We start from the raw sequence: 18,714 nt of genomic DNA, 5'->3' as shown, positions 1-18,714 counted from the left end.
TAACATGTTTTAAACAACTTTTCTTTATATTGCACTTGTTTTAAATTGCCTTATATTGAAAAAAGTCAGTCAGGTTGAGTTGAGTTGAGCCAGGTAAGCTATTCAGTTTCTTCCAGATTTCCTTCTAGCCTATGTTGCTTAGTTTTCCAGCTCGCATACTCGTACATTCAATGTACTGATGCCAGTTGGCCTGCATCTTATGACGATGCAGACACAGGTACCCAGGATCAACATCCGGCATGCCGTTGATCCAGCTGAGCACTCCAGAGTCAGTGGTGAGCCTCTTTGCATTACGGAAGACTCAGTTATTTTGTTCTCTTAGTTTTGTTTTGTTAAGATGTTCCGGGGTCTGTCCCAACATCCATCTCAGTATTTTAGAGGCTTCATAGACAGTCAGTCAGTCAGTTAGTTAGTTTTGAGTCTCTCATCTATTTATATATGTAAATATTCTATTTTGGGACTCGAGTTGCCTTTTAGGCCAGATTTTATTAGTTAAGTTGTTTTATGTCCTTGCATTGCATGGAGTTATTCTGTTGAGTTAGGTTTCCGCTGAGTTAAGAAAGTCAGGCCAAAGGTTCGCTTGGGGCCATCAATGGTCTTTGAGTGTCGGCCACGTCCAGGGTATAGGCTCGGGGCGTGACATTCTTTGGAAATAGAGAACTTGAAGTCTTTCCTCCATGCAACCTTTTAAGATCAAAGATTTGGGGAAGTTGAATTACTTCTTGGGCATGGAAATCCTATATACTACTGATGGTGTCCTCATTTCACAAAGGAAGTTTGCATTGGACTTACTTAAAGAATATGATCTGGTTGACTACACATGTTTGTCCCCTCCACTTGATCCAAATGTCAAACTTAAAGCAAAAGAAGGTCCTCCTCTTCCTAATCCCTCTTATTACAGAAAGTTGATTAGGAAGTTGAACTTCCTCACAAATACCAGACTGGACATTACCTATAGTGTTCAGCACCTTAGTCAATTCATGCAAGATCTAAGAGAGCCTCATCTTCAAGCTGCTATTCACCTACTTAGATATCTAAAAATGGACCTTACCCTTGGTATTTTTATGTCGAAAAATAGTGACTGCAGAGTTAGAGTTTATTGTGACTCAGACTGGGCTGCTTGCCCTGATTCCAAAAAATCCGTCACTGGGTATATTGTTCTTCTAGGAGACAACCCTGTAAGCTGGAAATCAAAGAAGCAAGAAACTGTGTCCTTGTCTTCAGCAGAGGCTGAGTATAGATCTCTTAGAAAAGTGGTGGGTGAATTAGTATGGTTGAGCAGGTTATTTGAAGAGCTTAATATTTCATTTCCTTCTCCCATTGATGTTTTCTGTGACAGCCAGTCTGCTCTTCACATTGCTAGAAATCCAGTACTCCATGAGCGAACTAAACATATAGAGGTTGACTGTCATTTTGTTAGGACCAAGCTGCAGGAAGGTCTCATTGCATTGCGTCATGTTACCACTGTGAATCAACTGGCAGATATTCTCACTAAAGCCCTCACAGGGGTGTCTCATCTATCCATTCTCCGCAAGTTGGCAGTCCGTTCCTCCCTTCCAACTTGAGGGGGGGGGGGTATTGAAGTATTAGAGTAGTATTAAAGTAGTTGGAGTAGTATTATAGTAGCTTTAGCTTAAAGTAGCTAATTATGTATTCTATATAGTCAGCTAATGTGAAATGTGATTAGTAGGTTAGAAAGTTGTTAGTTTGTTAGGAGCAGTTACAGAATGAACTTCATACTACATGACATATATAAACCTTACTTGTGGTAGATAATTCAATATACAGTTTTCATTTTTCAAATTGCTTCTTCATTCCTTCAACAATGGAGTCGACTACTCCATTGAAGCTCAACATTGAGCTGGATTGATTTTGACAAAAATTAATGATGTGGTGCTTACATGGTTGTGATGTGGTACTTATATGGTATGATGTGGCAGGTGAAAGTGGTATTCTATTCTTAGGGTTGTATTTAATTCACTTCAAAGATGTTAAGGGATATTTAAATTCCCGTGCTGCCAAGTTTAGGTGGAGTTTTATGTATTTCTCAATGCAAAATTATAAAATTCAAAAGAAGAAAGGCTCAAACTTCCTTTACAAATGAATGAACTAAAAAACGATAGAATGGTCCGGTAAAGTAACTTGGAGTATTTTTCTCATCTTCTTTTTCAAATCTGTCCAATAGCTCTCGATAGTTCATCACTATCACTTTTTCTTTGGTTTATTGGATCTTGTTGACATTGTCATGTGATTCTGTTTTGCTAGTCGCATTTATAAGGTGTGTAGGAACAAATTCCTCGGTCATCTTACTATCCCAACTAGTCTTTCTTTCATGCTTCAACAATGACAACACATCTCTTCTTCACCTTTGAGGTGGTTATCAAATCTATCCTTCTGAACATGGCATGGTGTCTATCATCTGAATCTGTAACCTCTTCATTCAGATACATGAAGAATTATCAATTCAATTAGACAATTACACCAACTATTCAAAGCATTAATTAACATTTCAATATGGAGTTCCGATAAGGAATTTGACAGTAATAGGAGAAATATCCTCTTCCGTACTTTATGCAGGCGAGGTAATGACTCAAATGATTGAGAATTCTATGGGAAGAAAAAGATTTCCCCAAATTCTATTATCCAACATGATGGCATGTGAACACAAACACAAAGTTCTATGCAGGTTAGATGTTCGCTGAATTGCCTGAATAAGAATAATAGGGGCGTAAAATCAGTGTGGACGGTTTGGAAAGGGGTTGGTAATGTGCTAGGTCAGGATCTTGTTTTCCCTTGATTAGCTTATTAGCCTCTTTTGATTAGTTTTTGTTTGGCTTTTTACATTGAGATCCCCTTAAACTTGAAGTATACTTCATTTATAGACACATGAGTTGTGACTTGTTTCAATTGAGCACATAACACATAATAAAGTGTTCTTATTAGACGCTTTCTATACAAATTATGGAAAATCTTTCGGGTGTATTTTTAAATATCTATTACGTATTTAAGCGTAATTAAACGCATTTGCTCAATAAATTGTAAAATCTCATTGATGGCTTTTATGAGTCCACCACAACGTAACTGACCAGGTCCCTTAATAACACAAACACAGACGATGCAGAAAGTAATGTGTAAAGTAAAGCACAAAGGATGTTTATGTGGAAACTTTCTTGCTCAGGGAGGAAAAAAGCACGACCTATCTCATAGGATTTTAGCGACAACTTCATTAATAACTCTTGTAACCTAGGAATTAAAGTCTTAATCCCTTCCTCCTTGTAACACCTCTATTACAAGACAAAAAGCAATGAATCTATTGCCCACTACACCAACTAAACCTAGTTGATATAGACTTCAAAAAGAACTTGACACAACTAACTCTAGCTACAAACTCGACTTGACGATGATTGCAACTGAAATGATCTAAATTCATTTATAGCATATGAATAGATCTTACACTTTTTGAATACAAGACATTAACCTCACATAACAACTAAAGACTACACTTAATCACTCGATCATGTCCCTTGCTGCGTATGAGAATACCTGCCTTGAGAGAAGAATGGCTTTTGCTTTGGTTAAAAACTTGATTGCAAAAACCAGGTTGTTTCTTGTCAATATGACAAATATAAGATGGACAAAACAACCTAGTGCAATGCCATTGGTTGAGGGCTCTGCTCCTGTGTTACTGTTCTCACCAACCACTGCAGTTAGGGGGTGTCAAAAATGAACTCAAACATAGGCAACCCGTCCAGAATTTTAAGGGTTGGGTTCAAGATAATTTGAATTGGGTTCAATCTCAACACATTCAAGCCTGACCCATTTTAAGAGAATCCTCAATTGAGCCCAATTCAATCTCCAATTTCAACCCGTTTTAAAACTCTTTATTAAGATATGTTCCTATATTGAAGGTATGAGTTATTATCTATTTAATATCTTTTAGGATTTATCTATCCATTTGTTACTTTTTTTAAAGAAAAAATTCTTGAGTTGAAATTTAAATTGTGATTATAAAAGTTAAATATCACTATGTTAAAATTATTGAGATTAAGTGGGTCAAATTGGGCGGGTCAAGACCCAATCCGTTTTTTAGCCTATTTGAGCCCAAAGTAAACTTGGGCGGGTCAAGATCCAACCCGATTTCTATTTCAACCCATTTAATATCTTCAATTTCAACCCAAGCCGCCCATTCGACACCCCTAACTGCAGTTGTGACAACTTTACCACTGTCCTCTAAGGTCTGTCTGGAACTTCAGTCGCTCATGGGATCAAGTCCCCTACCAGATCTCATTGTTTGTTAAATCATCAGAACTTTAGAATATAACACTCAAGTTTGTTCCAATTGAGGTTATTATTGCCTATTAATGCAGTGCAGCAAGTAGAGTTAATTTAAGTCCCGATGCAAATGGTATAACAACTATATATATGAACAAACTTTTTCATGTCAACTTCATCAAATTGCCTTTGCAAGTCTTTTATATTATTTCAATAGAAAAAAGAAGTAAAAGAAGTTAATAAAAGAAATTTGAAGTCATTTCAACTTCAAGGAGAAAAAAGATACCGTTTTAGACTGCAGCAAGGGGAAATCAACATACAGAATAAACAGAGTTCCTTGGGCAGGCATAGGCATTATTGGAAGCCACATATTTGGATCTCATCGTTGGATAGCGTTGTTGGCAGAATGTCACCAGTCTTTTAACTGAATGCAGACACTTCCTCGTTGTCTCATCATTAATTATACGAGCAACACTATTTGTGTGAATCTTCTCACGGGCTGATCGTTCATGAATACAAACCATAGTAACACCAATAGATAAAGGTGCATTACCAATGGCTATCTTATTAACGTATGGATACATTGCAGCAGTATATTGCCTAATCACAACTAGTCATCATTAAATAACCTTTCAAGTAAATTTGCTATTTCTTTGAACTCCCAAATGGCTTTCTCTATGCAATTCATACATTGACAAGCAAAAAGAAACAAAAGAGATAAATGGATGATTCAGACTAGAATTCTGTCTCTGCCCATGAGCTTCATATGCCAATGTTTTTGCAAGGATGCACATTTCCATGACCTTGCCTTGAGGGTATGGATTCTGATGCACTTTTTATCATGAAAGTGAAGCTAAAATGGAAGGAAATAATAAAACAATTGATGAAGCTAATGACTGTTGAAGGTGATTCATATCAATTAAGATGCAGAAGCAACAGAAACACTCTTTGGACAGATCAAACTCCATGCAACATAAAAGCAAATGTCAGAACACTTTGTACAAAATTTTGCTAGAAGCTGAACAAAGCACATGTCAATTGGTTTGCCAAACCGAAGAAATAGAACAAATCAAAAGTGATAATAAAACAGGGATATCAAGTCCTCAGTTGTTAGTTTCCCTAAGGCCTCTGAAGAACCACCAATTGTCCTGTAATCAGAGGAAAAACAAACAGTTAGCGAAAAATGGTTCTCAAGAGAAAGAGCGGAGGAAGGGAGCAAAGAAGGAATCTAACAAAAGATTGACAATAACAACATGCAAAGGAAAATCATCAAAATACTTTATTTTTGTCAGAACATATATGATACTATGTAGACGACTATAAGAAAAACACACTTGCCCTTCAAAAAGTAATTTCTTCTTCTCTTGTAATTCTAAGATTCACTCTTCAATTGTATTCTCCATCACAAATCTCACAATCCTGCAAATTCGAAAACAACAATAAGCTCTATTCAATGGTCACCAAAGCAGAAGAAATACAAAACACACTTGACTGGTTTATATTGCCCTATTCGATGGACTCTATCTTGGGCTTGCTGCTCCACTGCAGGATTCCACCAAGGATCCATTAAGAAAACCTAGCAAAGATCAAGAGATGAGCCACATAACATGTGCTTATTCAACAGATAAATACAAGTCATAATTGTATATCAAATGAACCAAATAAAATGAACCTGAAGAGTGGAAGAATGCAACACTAGATATGCACAAGCCTTGAGAATTTAGAGCGGTTCACAGAGAAAAAAAATAGATCCTTACATGTGATGCAACTGTAAGATTTAGGGAAACACCTCCAGCCTTCAAGCTCAAAAGCAATATCTTGCAATTTGCATCCTCAGTGAATCTTTTAAGTGCAGCATCTCTTGCGGCAATAGAGGATCCAACTAATTGAACACAATTGATGCCACACAGCTGAATACACACAACACAAGCTTCTTTTTTGTTAGTCTGGAAAGAAGAGAATGTAGGAAGGAAAAAGTACCATTATGTCTTACATTAAGAGAATATTGTATCAGATCCAAAAACGATGTGAACTGGCTAAACACAATTCCTTTTGCAGAACCGTCCCTTTCAAACATGTCGCTAATTTCTTCCTTCTACATTCAATAAAAGTAAAAAATGAGCTATTTCTGAAGAATTTAGAGCGGTTCACAGAGAAAGAAAATATTGTTGGGTTTTATTTGCCCTGAATTTCTTATCATAAATAGGTTTTCCTTTTAGGAAAAGGTTTTGGATTGGCTAGTCCTTTTCTTGTAGGAAAAGGTTTAGGACTCTATAAATAAAGGTTTGTTCCTTCTAACTTAATCAGCATTCACAATGTAATCTTAAGGGCATTGAGAGTTTAGGTTAGGGGGAGAATTTGTGGGTCACAAGCCTGATACGTTATCATTTGTGTGAATCTCCCATGTATTCCGAGTGAATTGATTGAGGTTGTTTCTCTCTATATTTTGTACTCTCAGGTTTATATAGTGGATTGCTCATCTCCTTTGTGGACGTAGGTCGATTGATCGAACCACGTTAAATCTTTGTGTCTTTTGGGATATTTCTCGTTTGTCTTCTTACTCATGGTCTTTCGAGGTTTGCTTTGCTAGCTTCCGCGTTACACCTGTTTATTTCGGTCCTAACAAGTACAAGATCATGAGCTCACACCCCTTGCTCTCCTTGTGAAAATGAAATAAACCCATAAGACAAAGAAGAAAAGCAAGCTGAGGAGAATATGATGAATGCAATTGCATACCAAAAAAGCTTCTATTTTAGTGCTTGTCTTGAATTTATCAAGCTGAATTTTGTTCAATATACTTGAGGACCTAAACTCTTTGACAGTAGGTTTAGAACTAGAATCTCCCTTATCTTTATTTCCAGTGAAGTCAAATGTGAGGGGTTTGGTACATGAAGGGCATGGCGCTTCCATTACACCTTCAGCTAAATAATTCATACATGCCCTGCAAAACACGTGCCTACAACAAGTAACCTGCAAAAATCAAAAAGAGATGCACAGTTCAAAGAAGACTCTGTCTAATGTATAAGGAGTTTATACTAGAAGTACTTTCGATAAAATCTCTATGTCTATGCCCCTAGAAAGACAGTATCCCAAATGCTCAACAACTTCATGAGAACTCCAACAAGTTTTCGAGCTCCAAAGACAGTAAATGGCATTTAAAGAGTGTAGATACAATAGTCAGGCTGGCATTGAGCAATTGAAAGGTGCTCGATGCTCTTGGACCTTGAATGACCAGCATAAAAATAATTTAATAAATGCAGAAAAGGAGAGAGCTATCAAAAATTGAACTTCAGCTGAGTAACTTGTTTGGTATTCCTTTCTTCTCTCTCTCTTTTCCTATTTCTTGGTATGGGGGAGGGAGTGGGTAGAGGTGCGCAAACTCACTTCTAGATCTTGCACTGCATCATGACACCAGTCACATGATTGTTCAACATCTCTAGCCTCTTTATTGCCACTAGCCAACTCTTTTCTAGAGTACATCACAAGGTACCTGCCAATTAAAGAAAGACATTATATTGGTCAGACATTTTCTGCAATCAAATTTGGCTGATGACCCATAGTAAGACAAAATAATTTAAGCAAACATCTAATAAGGAGAATTGAGAAAATAAAATTATACCAAGAAAATTTTTATACAAAAACTACATCAGAAAAGTGATATGAAACAGAAGATACAAAAAAAAGTTGCAGAACATTCATATTGATGCACATATAAGAAATGTATTATTAATTAATCAGGACTAATCGAAAGAGCAGAACGAGAAGAAGTTAAAAGAAAAAGAGTGATTCTGGATGACTAATTTCACCTATAAAATGACCTGCATGACAAAAGGATAAACACATGATTATACTATTTGCACTAAACTGCATTGGATCCAGTAAAAAATGAATAAATCGATTTAGAAAGCTTAGCACTGGAATCACCAAATTTAAGCAAGAAAGGGAGTCAATTAGAAAACAAAAACAAAAAGATGAATGCAAGAATCCATTACAATCAAGAATGTTCAAGATTTCACACATATAGAGCATTTTCATGGTACCTGCCGTAGGCGTGTGATCATTACAAATATGTGACCATGCTTATTAATCACATTTCCATCCTGGACAAATCTGCACCAGAAAACAAAATGCGGATACAGTTAGAAATAAAAATATCCTTGCTCCCTTCTTACTTTTTGGCAAGGTAATGGCACAAATGATTAAGAATTTTATGGGAAGAAACAGATGTATAAGATCTTAAGTTAAAAACTAAGAAACTAATCAAAAGGGTTCCATAACTACTTGAGAACAAAAAACTGTAGGAAACATGATACACAGCCAAAAAAAGAGAAACAATGGCCCAGAAAATTGGCGCAGACGTAGACAAGCAAAGTGGACTAGAAGGAAGAATAACTCAAATTTGAAAATTGTTACGGGGTTATTTAGGGACTTTACCAATGTCCACTTAAATTACCTAACTAATACACAACTTAGTTAAGTCTGTTAGGATAACAGTTAGGAGATAGTTAACTAGTACTATTAAGCTAATCTTTTTCTAATTCAATGTATAAGAAAGTATATCTTTTGTACAATCAGAACATCAATAAGAATTCAAGAATTTCTCTCTCAATACTCTCATCTTTTCTTCTTCATGCTTAATTAGTGTTCTCGAATTCACTGCATGTTCAAATAATAGCAAAACTGAAATACCAGAGAGATAGCATACATATCGAGCTGTGCTTGGCTTCTACGGCACAGTGTCTTGTAGTAGTCGTATTCTCTATCATCCAAAGAATGTTTTCTCACTGTAACCTGAATGAACCCAAAAAAGTAACCAGTAAGAAGATTCTAATCGAATTGAAGCACACGACACTAGTGCAAGCAGAACTTACAGTCTTTGTGGGAAGTGCAAGATCAACAGCTCTCTCTTTTTTGGTACGTCTTAGCAATAGGCTTTTCAGAATTTTGTGCTTCAACCACACCATCACATCTCTACCTTCATCATCGTATGACCATGAAGGTTCTTCAATATACTAGAAAAAAAGAAGATGTTTCAACTTAACTATGTCAGCAATAAGATGAAGCTTCAGAAGTATGTAAATTCTTAACTATTAACTTACTTTCTTCCACCAGAGGAAGTGGCTTGCAGGTTGGTGGGAGCACTGTGGGCATGCATTGGAGAAGCTGTAGAATTTATTGAAGGACAGACAACACAAGATGTTTCAAAAGTAACACCAATTGAGAAGCAAAATGATTAGAATATAAAGTAAAATAGACTTTGAGCCATTGTGAATTTCACACTCAGGGATAGGAACAAGGATTTAAAAAAGAATCTTTGTGTCTACCTAAAATCAAGTCCAGTGCAATTACAATTTTCGCAAAAGTAACAAACATAAGGGGTAACTTGTAAGAAACGAACCTGTATAGAAGTAAAGAATTTAATTAACCTCACGATTAAAGAAGTAAAGAAAATGTAGTTTAACTAGCAGAATTTAACTTACAACTGCGTACAATTCTCCAATGTGGTTTTGCAGGGGTGTACCAGTTAAGGCCGCCCACATATAAAAAGATTCTAAAGCAAGAACCGCTTTTGTGGAGTTGCTGTGTACAGATTTGATACAATGAGCCTACGCCATAGAAGTTCAATCAGTTAAGAACATTGCAGATAAAATGTCATATGAAATTTAAGAGTTCTACGCTCAGGACTCAACAGCTAGACCAGGCACAAACTACAAACCACATGCAGCATCGTTCAAGGGCAACAGAGAGAACAGAAGTTAAGTGTGTAGGTTTCTTCCTAACCACCACAAGATTCTTCACATTCTAATAACCAGCATAGCTATTAGCACATTATTAAGCAGTTAACATGATCGACTTGAAAAAAATTGCCTAAACAGCAAATGAACCTTGTACTTGGAAATGCCAAGTTACAAAAACAAAAAACTTAATGCATGAATCTATGAATGTATGACTTGCCTCATCCAAAATGATACGATCCCACTTCACTGAATGCAGAACTGACTTCCTCCTGGACACATCTTCACCAACACTGCTGTTCTGCTTTTTCCTTTTTGGCCTATAGTCAGCCTGGATAGTGGAGTATGTAGTAATGAAAAAATCATATTCCTCCTGTTTGTACTTACATTTCTCCCTATCGGCGCCATGATAAAGAAGAGTTTTGTTGCTTCCTTTAATGGTGCAACGTTCAATCTCACGAATCAATTGCAATGCTCCAATCAAAGGACACACAACAAGAGTTCCTTTTACTGTTGGGAGCTCCTGGGAAGTACCGAGTGAAGACGACAATATACTGGAATCACTAGTTGCTTTCTTTAATTCGCGTTGAGCAAGAACAAGTGCTATGGCTTGAACCGTCTTCCCCATACCCATTTCATCAGCAAGAATACCCCCTTTGAATATAGTTTCTTGCTTTAATGACCAAGCCAGCCACTCCTTTTGGTACCTGTTAGAGAATCATAAAGTTATATGTTTCCTTGTTATAATATTCTAGCTGATTCTTAGGGATTTAGATATTTAGTTACCTTAGTTAGTCTTTTCTTTACTTGTATTTAAATCATTGTCTTCTTCGGATAATATACATTGAAATTACTCCATACTTTTGTTGTAATAGTACCTCAATAGTGGCAAGATAAAACATGTCTTATCACCTCTTCAAATAAATGGGTAATTGATTCAGGTGTCACAAATCAAATGACTGGTAATTCTAATATTTTCTTTAGCTTTCAATCACACAAATCTCCCTCTCCCATCACTGTAGTTGATGGGTCTACTTGTACTAGTGTTGGATTTGGAATTGTTATGCCAACCTCTTCTATTACTCTGTCATTTGTGTTAAGTCTACCAAAATTGGCTATTAATTTGATCTCTGTTAGTAAACTTACGAGAGACCTTAATTGTTATATTTCATTCTTTCCTGATCATTGCATGTTTTGTGATCTTAAGACAAATCAGATTATTGGTAAAGGACATGTATCTGATGATCTTTACATCCTTGATGAGTGGGAGTCTCAGCCTGTTGTTTGCTCTAGTATCGTGTCTCCATATGATGCACATTGTTGATTGGGACATCCTTCTTTACCTCTATTAAAGAAGTTGTGTCCTGAGTTTCAGAATATTTCTTCATTGGAATGTGAAGCTTGTCGATTTGCAAAAAATCATTGCACATCATTAAGTCCAAGGGTAAATAAACGGGTTGGGTCAACTTTTGAGTTAATTCATTCTGATGTTTGGGGACCATGTCCTATCATTTCTAAAACTGGGCATAAGTACTTTATTACTTTTGTGAATGATTTCTCTCAGATTTACTTTATGATGAGTCGCTCAGAAGTGTGTACTCACTTTTGTGTTGAAGTCAAAACTCAATTCAATGCTTCAATATGTATTCTAAGAAGTGACAATGCTAAAGAATGTGTCAGAAATATTTCAGTCATATATGAGACAACATGATATTCTTCATCAATCTTCTTGTGTTGATACACCCTCTCAAAATGGAGTTGTTGAGAGAAAGAATAGACATTTACTTGAGACAGCTCGAGCACTTATATTTCAAATGAAGGTTCCTAAATATTTTTGGGCTGATGCAGTCTCTACGACTTGCTTTCTTATTAATTGCATGTCGTCTACTGTGTGTGCTTGTAATATGCCTTATAGTGTTATCTTTCCAAATAAGTCACTTTTTTCAGTGGAACCTAAGGTATTTGGATGCACGTGTTATGTTCGACCATTTGTTAGCAAGTTGGATCCCAAGGCATTGAAGTGTGTTTTCCTAGGTTATTTCCACCTCTAAAAAGGGTATCGGTGTTATTCTACTGAACTTGGCAGATATTTGGTGTCGATTGATGTGGCATTTTCAGAGTCTATACCATTCTTCTATACACCTCCAATTTCTACAAGTCAGGAGGAGGAAGATGAGTGGGTCTATCAAGTTACTCGTGTTTTGACGGAAGAATCAAATGTTGTCTCTCCATTTCCCAATTCTTTTATTGAGGATCAATCGACTATTGTCCCATCAATTCCTACTCCATTGGCGGTAGTAAGACCACCAGTTGTTCAATTTTACTCGACAAGGCGAGAGACCAATGATACATGTCCTATAACAATCCATTTGCCACCAAATCCTGCAGAAAAGCTTGACCTCCCTATTGCTCTTCGCAAAGGTACTCGTAGTTGCAAATCCACATATTATATTGCTAATTTTGTTCCCTATGATGGCTTATCCTCTGTGTCTAGATCTTTGATTGCCTCTCTAGACTCTATCTCTGTACCCAAAACAGTGAAAGAGGCTTTGATCATCCCGGATGGTATGTGCAATGCTTGATGAAATACATGCCTTAGAAGAAAATCACACATGGGATTTGGTGGATTTACCTAAGGGAAAGAAATCAGTGGGATGTAAGTGGGTCTTCACAGTTAAAGTTAATCTAGATGGGTCTATAGTAAGACTTAAGGCTAGACTTGTGGCTAAAGGATATGCTCAAACCTATGGGGTAGATTATTCAGACATTTTCTCTCCGGTTGCCAAACTCACTTATGTCCGCCTATTCATTTCTCTAGCTACTTCTCAGAATTGGCCTTTACATCAGTTAGATATTAAAAAAGAACTTGTATGGCATGAAACAAAGTCCCCGGGCTTGGTTTGGCAAGTTCAGTGAGGTAGTTCAGGATTTTGGGCTGAAAATGAGCAAATGTGATCACTCAGTCTTCTACCGACAATCAACAACAGGCACTATCCTCCTTGTTGTATATGTTGATGACATTGTTATCACAAGAAGTAATTATGCAGGGATTTCTTCCCTTAAGTCTTTTATGCATACTAGATTTCATACATAGAACTTGGGCCAATTGAAATACTTCTTGGGAGTAGAAGTGAACAGAAGCAAGAAGGGATTTTTTCTGTCTCAGAGAAAGTATATTCTTGACCTTCTTGCAAACACTGGAAAGTTGGCAGCTAAACCCTGCAATACTCCAATGGTACCCAATGTACATCTTATGAAAGATGACAGTGATCCTTTTGATGATCTAGAAAGATATAGAAGGTTGGTTGGGAATTTAAACTACTTGACTGTGACTCGTCCAGATATTGTTTTTGCGGTAAGTGTTGTTATCAGTTCATGTCCGCAACTACGGTCAAAGATTGGGAAGTTGTAAAACATATTCTATGTTACTTAAAAGGAGCTCCTGGACATGGCATATTGTATAACAATCATGGTCATACTCGTGTGGAGTGTTTTGTAGATGCTGAATGTGCTGGATCCAAAATTGATAGAAGATCTACAACAGACTATATATTGTGTCTTTGTTGGAGGGAATCTAGTATCATGGAGGAGTAAGAAGCAAGGTGTTGTATCTCGATCCAGTGCATAATCTGAGTACAGAGCTATGTTGCAATCCATATGTGAAATTATGTGGATACATCATCTCTTAACTGAAATTGGGTTAAAGCATCATACACTAGCAAAACTTTGGTGTGATAATCAAGTTGCTCTTCATATTGCCTCAAATCCGCTGTATCATGAAAGAACTAAACATATTGAAGTTGATTTTCATTTTATTCGTGAGAAGATTCAGGAGAATCTGATTTCCACTGGCCACTTAAAGACAGGAGAGCAACTAGCTGATTTGTTGACAAAAGCGTTGAATGGAACTCGAGTTGATTACCTTTGTAACAAGCTGGGCATGATCAATATCTATGCTCCAGCTTGAGTGGAGTGTTAGAGAATCATAAAGTTATATGTTTCCTTGTATATAATATTCTAACTGATTCTTAGGGATTTAGATAATTAGTTACCTTAGTTAGTCTTTTCTTTACCTGTATTTAAATCATTGTCTTCTTTGGATAATATATATTGAAATTACTCCATACTTTTGTTGTAATAGTACCTCAATAGTGGCAAGATGAAATTTGATGGTGGCTCGACAATTTCAGCAAGCGAGACATTCTGAATATCCAAGATTAAATCATTTGAATAATTCTCCAGAAGGAATTCATTCATTTCTTGTTCCACTATCTCCCATATCAAAACTAGTCCTCTTATATATTGCATCCACTCACGTTGATGTCTCTTTATATCTATCCTTCTCAACATGCCTCGGTATCTACGATTTGAATCTGTATCTTCATCCCTTAGGTCTTCAATAACATGAACAATAATCAATTTTATTAGAAAATTACACGATCAATTCAAAGCATTTATGGGTGTTAGCATTTCAAGATGGAGCATCCATATGGAATTTGATAACAGCTCATAACTAGGGCACAACATGATGAATGTAGGGCATAACATGATGAACCTATTCAAATTTTATTACAATTTACATGTCATTCATTATTTTCCATTTTGGGTCATTTTAAATCATTCAATTTCAACCAAACTTTCAAGAAACTCAAGAGCTTCAAAAGAAAACAAACAAGAAGACGAACCTGGAATTGGAGGATTCATAAGCACAAAGAAATCAGACAACTAGTACATTCGTCAATCATTGTGGACCTTTTACCCATTCACGCCCAGGCTTAGCTGGAGCGTGGACCAAAAGCCCAAAAGGCCCAACTGGAGCGTGGACCGAGAGTCCAAAAGGGAACCACCTCCTTCATGCCCAGGCCCAAGTGGAGGGTGGACCGAGAGCCCAAAAAGCCCAACTAGAGCGTAGATCAGGAGCCCAAAAATGGATGGTTTTAGGATGGATCTGGCTATGATACCATATAAATATATGACACTTGCAACTAACTCAACCACAAAATCTAATTCATGAGAAGAAAAATTTTCCAACTACATATAAGCAGAATTCCTGTCCATTTCCCAATCAATATAGGACTTCTTACCTACTGTAACATTTTTTTATGTTTAAAAATTGATATTTTTTTTAATTATTATTTAGAAATTGATATCCAATTTTCCTTCTGTCCCAATTTATGTGACTTATTTTCTTTTTTAGTCAGTTCCAAAAAAGAATGACACATTTCTATACTAAGTAACAATTTAACTATAAATGTTTATTTTACCCTTAATGAAATGATTTACAGCCACACAAATTTCTATCATTCATTTTGGACTACAAGTTTTAAAAGTCTTTCTTTCTTTCTTAAACTTCATGTCGAGTCAAACTACCTCACATAAAATGGGACGGAAGGAGTAATATTTAGTGAATTAAAGTAAAACAAAAGAAAACTATCATTTCCAACAAACCTATTCTTTTTCGAAATAGTTGTTTAGAAATTGATCCAGACATTGTTGTAAGGAAAAGGTAAAGGTTTTAATGTCATTAGAATTTGAAAAGGCTCAATTATGTTCTCCGTTAAAAGTTTGGCTCATCTATGTCATTGTTATTTGAGAAAAGGTTCATTCATGACATTAGTTTTTTTACCTCAACAAGACCCAAACAACTTTTGACATTTTTCAATCGGAAGTTTGGATCAAATATACTCCTTTTGTTTATTCTTCCTCAAGAACACCAAGAACAAATGAAAATACTAAGAACTCTAAAAATTTCCAACTTCTTCGGTTCTTCACGAAATCATCTCAAATTTCAAAAGTAGCTTCCCTCCGAGCTAGATACCTAAAGTCAATATCTTTTGATCTCGAATTCAACCTAATTCAATAAGACCCACTTGAAATTTCTTCAAAAGTTAAAAGTTTCAACATACTTTAATGGTAGAATTTTCTTCACAACACCAGATCACTTAAAATTTTGAACATAGATTCAAAAACACTGGGAACAACGAGCTAGTATAAAAAATAACAATAAAAACAAGAATCAAAGCAAAATTTTGAAATTTTGGGACTGATTTCAGTTTTTTTTTGGAATATTTTTATAATACGGGTGGGTTTTTTTAACTCCACAAATGATTTAAGAATTTAGGCTTTTTTTAAACGGAAAAGGGTCAAATATACCCCTGTATTATTAGAAATAGTTTATATATACCCTTCGTTATATTTTCTGGTCATATATACCCCTCCCGTCATACTTTGGTACATATATACCCCTAATTTTAACAGAATGACACATGTCAGCTTAAAAATCAAATAACACATCCCCAAATTTTAATTAGCCAATTCCTTTGAAACCCACCCATTTAAAACCCATTTTCCGGGTGATCCACCTTCAACCAAATCCAATTTCACAAGTCATCTTCTTTATCTAAAACCTCCATTAAAATCAGCCACAAAAGCTCACTGTGAAACTAGAGGATTAAAGGAGGAAGCGAAACCTCCATTAAAATCAGCCACAAAAGCTCACTGTGAAACTAGAGGAGGAAGTGAGAAGCATTGCTTCCATTTTTATTTTTTAACTAGGATAAAATAATTTTATTAATATTAACAGTACCAAGGGAGTACTCCATAAGTAAAAAAAATATAAGTTCAACACACCAGATGCTAAATCTCCACACCATCTCCTTTGACTATAATTTCTCACTATAAGCTTCAATATCAACTTTCCTTAAAAGGTATTTGCATCATTTGTGTTACGAAAAGCTTTCCATTTTATATTGTGGGATGCTCTTGCTGGTGTTGGTTGCCGAAAGTTGAGGATTCAGTCTAGATGGTTTTAGCTTTTCACTTCTTCCTTGAGTTTCACAGTGAGCTTTCACGGTGGTTGAGGCTTGATTTTAATGAAAATTTTAGATAAAAAAGATGACTTAAGAAAATGGGTTTCTTTGAAGGTGGGTCAGTAGGAAATGGGTGGGTTTCAAAGGAATTGGGTAATTAAAATTAGGGATGGGTTATTTGATTTTTAAGCAGACATGTGTTATTCTGTTTAAATTAGGGTATATATGTATCAAAGTATAACGGGAGGGGTATATATGACCCGAAAGTATAACGAAGGGTATATATAAACTATTTCCAATAGTATAGGGGTATATTTGACCCTTTTCCGTTTTTTAAAAGAAAAAAATAAAAATGAATGACGTGCCCGAAATTTGAGGTGATTTGTTTAGAATTGAAGAAGTTGGAAATTTGGAAGTTTTTGACGTTCTTCATGTGTTCTTGACTAGGAAGAAGTAAAAAGAGTACATTTGATTCAAAACCTCAATTGAAAAGGGTTAAAAGTTGTTTGGGGTCATGTTGTGATAAAAATAATTTTACAAAACCGGTGTTAAAAAATAATGGCATGGATGAGCCTTTTCTCAAACGGTATGGCATAGATGAGCCAAACTTTTAACAGATTTGCCTTTTCCCTAAGGAAAAAGTATTTAAATCTGTTCAACACAAGTAAATGGCATTTAAAGAGTGAACATGTAATATTCAAGCTGACAATGAACAATTTTGAAGTTGCTCGAAGTTCTTGGACCTTGAAAGGCTATCAAATTAAGCTTCAGCTAAGTAACAAGTGACTAAATGAAATTTGTTGGCATGTATTAAGCCTTTTTGTTTCTTTCTTGTATTTTGCTGTTTTAGATAGTATTGAAGGAGAGTCTAGTATTGTTTTGTTTGCACTGTTAGGGCATAATGTCAATGTCGGGCATATTTCTTGTAAGCTAAACTATCTTGGCTAAACTGAACTGCACTAAATTGCATTGTATTGTCTGTAGCTGATCTTCTTGATAATTGCCCACCTAAGAAAATCATGTCAGTTTGTTTAGATAGTTCAATGTTTGTTTTCGCTTATTTTGTGCGACTAGGTGCATATCATAGGGGTGGATACCATGCTATACTGCCAGGACATATGCTAGAGAACCTTATGGTTTACAATTGACACAGCGCGGGGAGAGTCGGGTGCCCCACACCCTTATGATTGTCTGTCACTGATTATGAATGTGTGTAACGTTTAGTCTGAGCTTAACTTGTATGAATGCTTAAGTTTTAAGTGTGGGGTTGTTGCGACTCCGACTTTTAATTAATTTTAGGGAAAATGCATAAGTATCCCCCCAGCCTATGCCCGAAATCTCAGAGATACACCTAACCTTTACTAAGGTCCTATTACCCCCCCGAACTTATTTTATATGTAATATTCTACCCCTTTTTGGCCTACGTGGCTCTATCTTGTGGGCCCAGCGCACGTTAACATTTTTTTCAAGGATAGTGCCACGTAGGCCGAAAAGGGGTAGAATATTATAGATAAATTAAGTTCGAGGGGGTAATAGGACCTTAGTAAAGGTTAGGTGTGTCTCTGAGATTTCGGGCATAGGCTGGGGGNNNNTTCGGGCATAGGCTGGGGGGGTACTTATGCATTTTCCCTTAATTTTATTCAATAACAACTATGTATAATTTTTGGCATAATACATAAATTGGACCCTTAACTTGGCTTCAAATTATAACTTTGACCTTTAACTTTGTAAGTGCACAAATAGGCACTTTAACTATCCAAAACTTAAACAAAAAAACACTCGGATCCTACCTGGCAAAATGCGTGAAATACACTCAAATTAGGCGCGTCAGATGTAAAAATCGAGGGGGCCAACAGTAAAAAAAAGCATTGAAAGGACAATTAAACCCTTTTTATATT

General features: G+C 36.1%; 3 protein-coding genes across 3 annotated transcripts in view; all 3 read right to left on the bottom strand.

The window, feature by feature from the left end:
• LOC102591643 (DNA repair protein RAD5-like) overlaps nucleotides 1-6,397 on the bottom strand; it is a 19,494-nt gene extending 13,097 nt beyond the window's left edge. The window contains exons 1-3 of the mRNA XM_015303599.1: nucleotides 6,266-6,397; nucleotides 6,030-6,182; nucleotides 5,760-5,848 (exon numbers count right to left, since the gene is read on the bottom strand). Coding sequence (XP_015159085.1) covers nucleotides 5,760-5,848; nucleotides 6,030-6,182; nucleotides 6,266-6,349 — 326 coding nt within the window. The 5' untranslated portion in view covers nucleotides 6,350-6,397. The remainder of the gene's footprint in view (nucleotides 1-5,759; nucleotides 5,849-6,029; nucleotides 6,183-6,265) is intronic.
• A 446-nt stretch (nucleotides 6,398-6,843) lies between these two features.
• LOC107057766 (ATP-dependent helicase rhp16-like) lies at nucleotides 6,844-7,756 on the bottom strand. Its single transcript, XM_015303603.1, has 2 exons — nucleotides 7,657-7,756; nucleotides 6,844-7,242 (listed from the first exon to the last, which is right to left on the bottom strand). Exons 1-2 carry the CDS (start codon nucleotides 7,750-7,752, stop codon nucleotides 6,907-6,909), a joined length of 432 nt encoding a protein of 143 aa, XP_015159089.1. The 5' UTR covers nucleotides 7,753-7,756; the 3' UTR covers nucleotides 6,844-6,906.
• Nucleotides 7,757-8,078: 322 nt separating this feature from the next.
• On the bottom strand, nucleotides 8,079-10,866 carry LOC102593550 (ATP-dependent helicase rhp16-like). The gene is made up of 9 exons (XM_015303598.1): nucleotides 10,862-10,866; nucleotides 10,165-10,714; nucleotides 9,753-9,878; nucleotides 9,597-9,670; nucleotides 9,372-9,435; nucleotides 9,144-9,284; nucleotides 8,978-9,063; nucleotides 8,313-8,382; nucleotides 8,079-8,090 (listed from the first exon to the last, which is right to left on the bottom strand). Exons 1-9 carry the CDS (start codon nucleotides 10,864-10,866, stop codon nucleotides 8,079-8,081), a joined length of 1,128 nt encoding a protein of 375 aa, XP_015159084.1.
• Between the last annotated feature and the right edge of the window lie 7,848 nt (nucleotides 10,867-18,714).

Source organism: Solanum tuberosum, unplaced genomic scaffold (genome assembly GCF_000226075.1).
Source record: "Solanum tuberosum cultivar DM 1-3 516 R44 unplaced genomic scaffold, SolTub_3.0 scf00458, whole genome shotgun sequence".
Classification (NCBI taxonomy): Eukaryota; Viridiplantae; Streptophyta; class Magnoliopsida; order Solanales; family Solanaceae; genus Solanum; species Solanum tuberosum.
The sequence above is the reverse complement of the archived record's forward strand: the minus strand, read 5'-3'. Positions and strand labels throughout refer to the sequence as shown.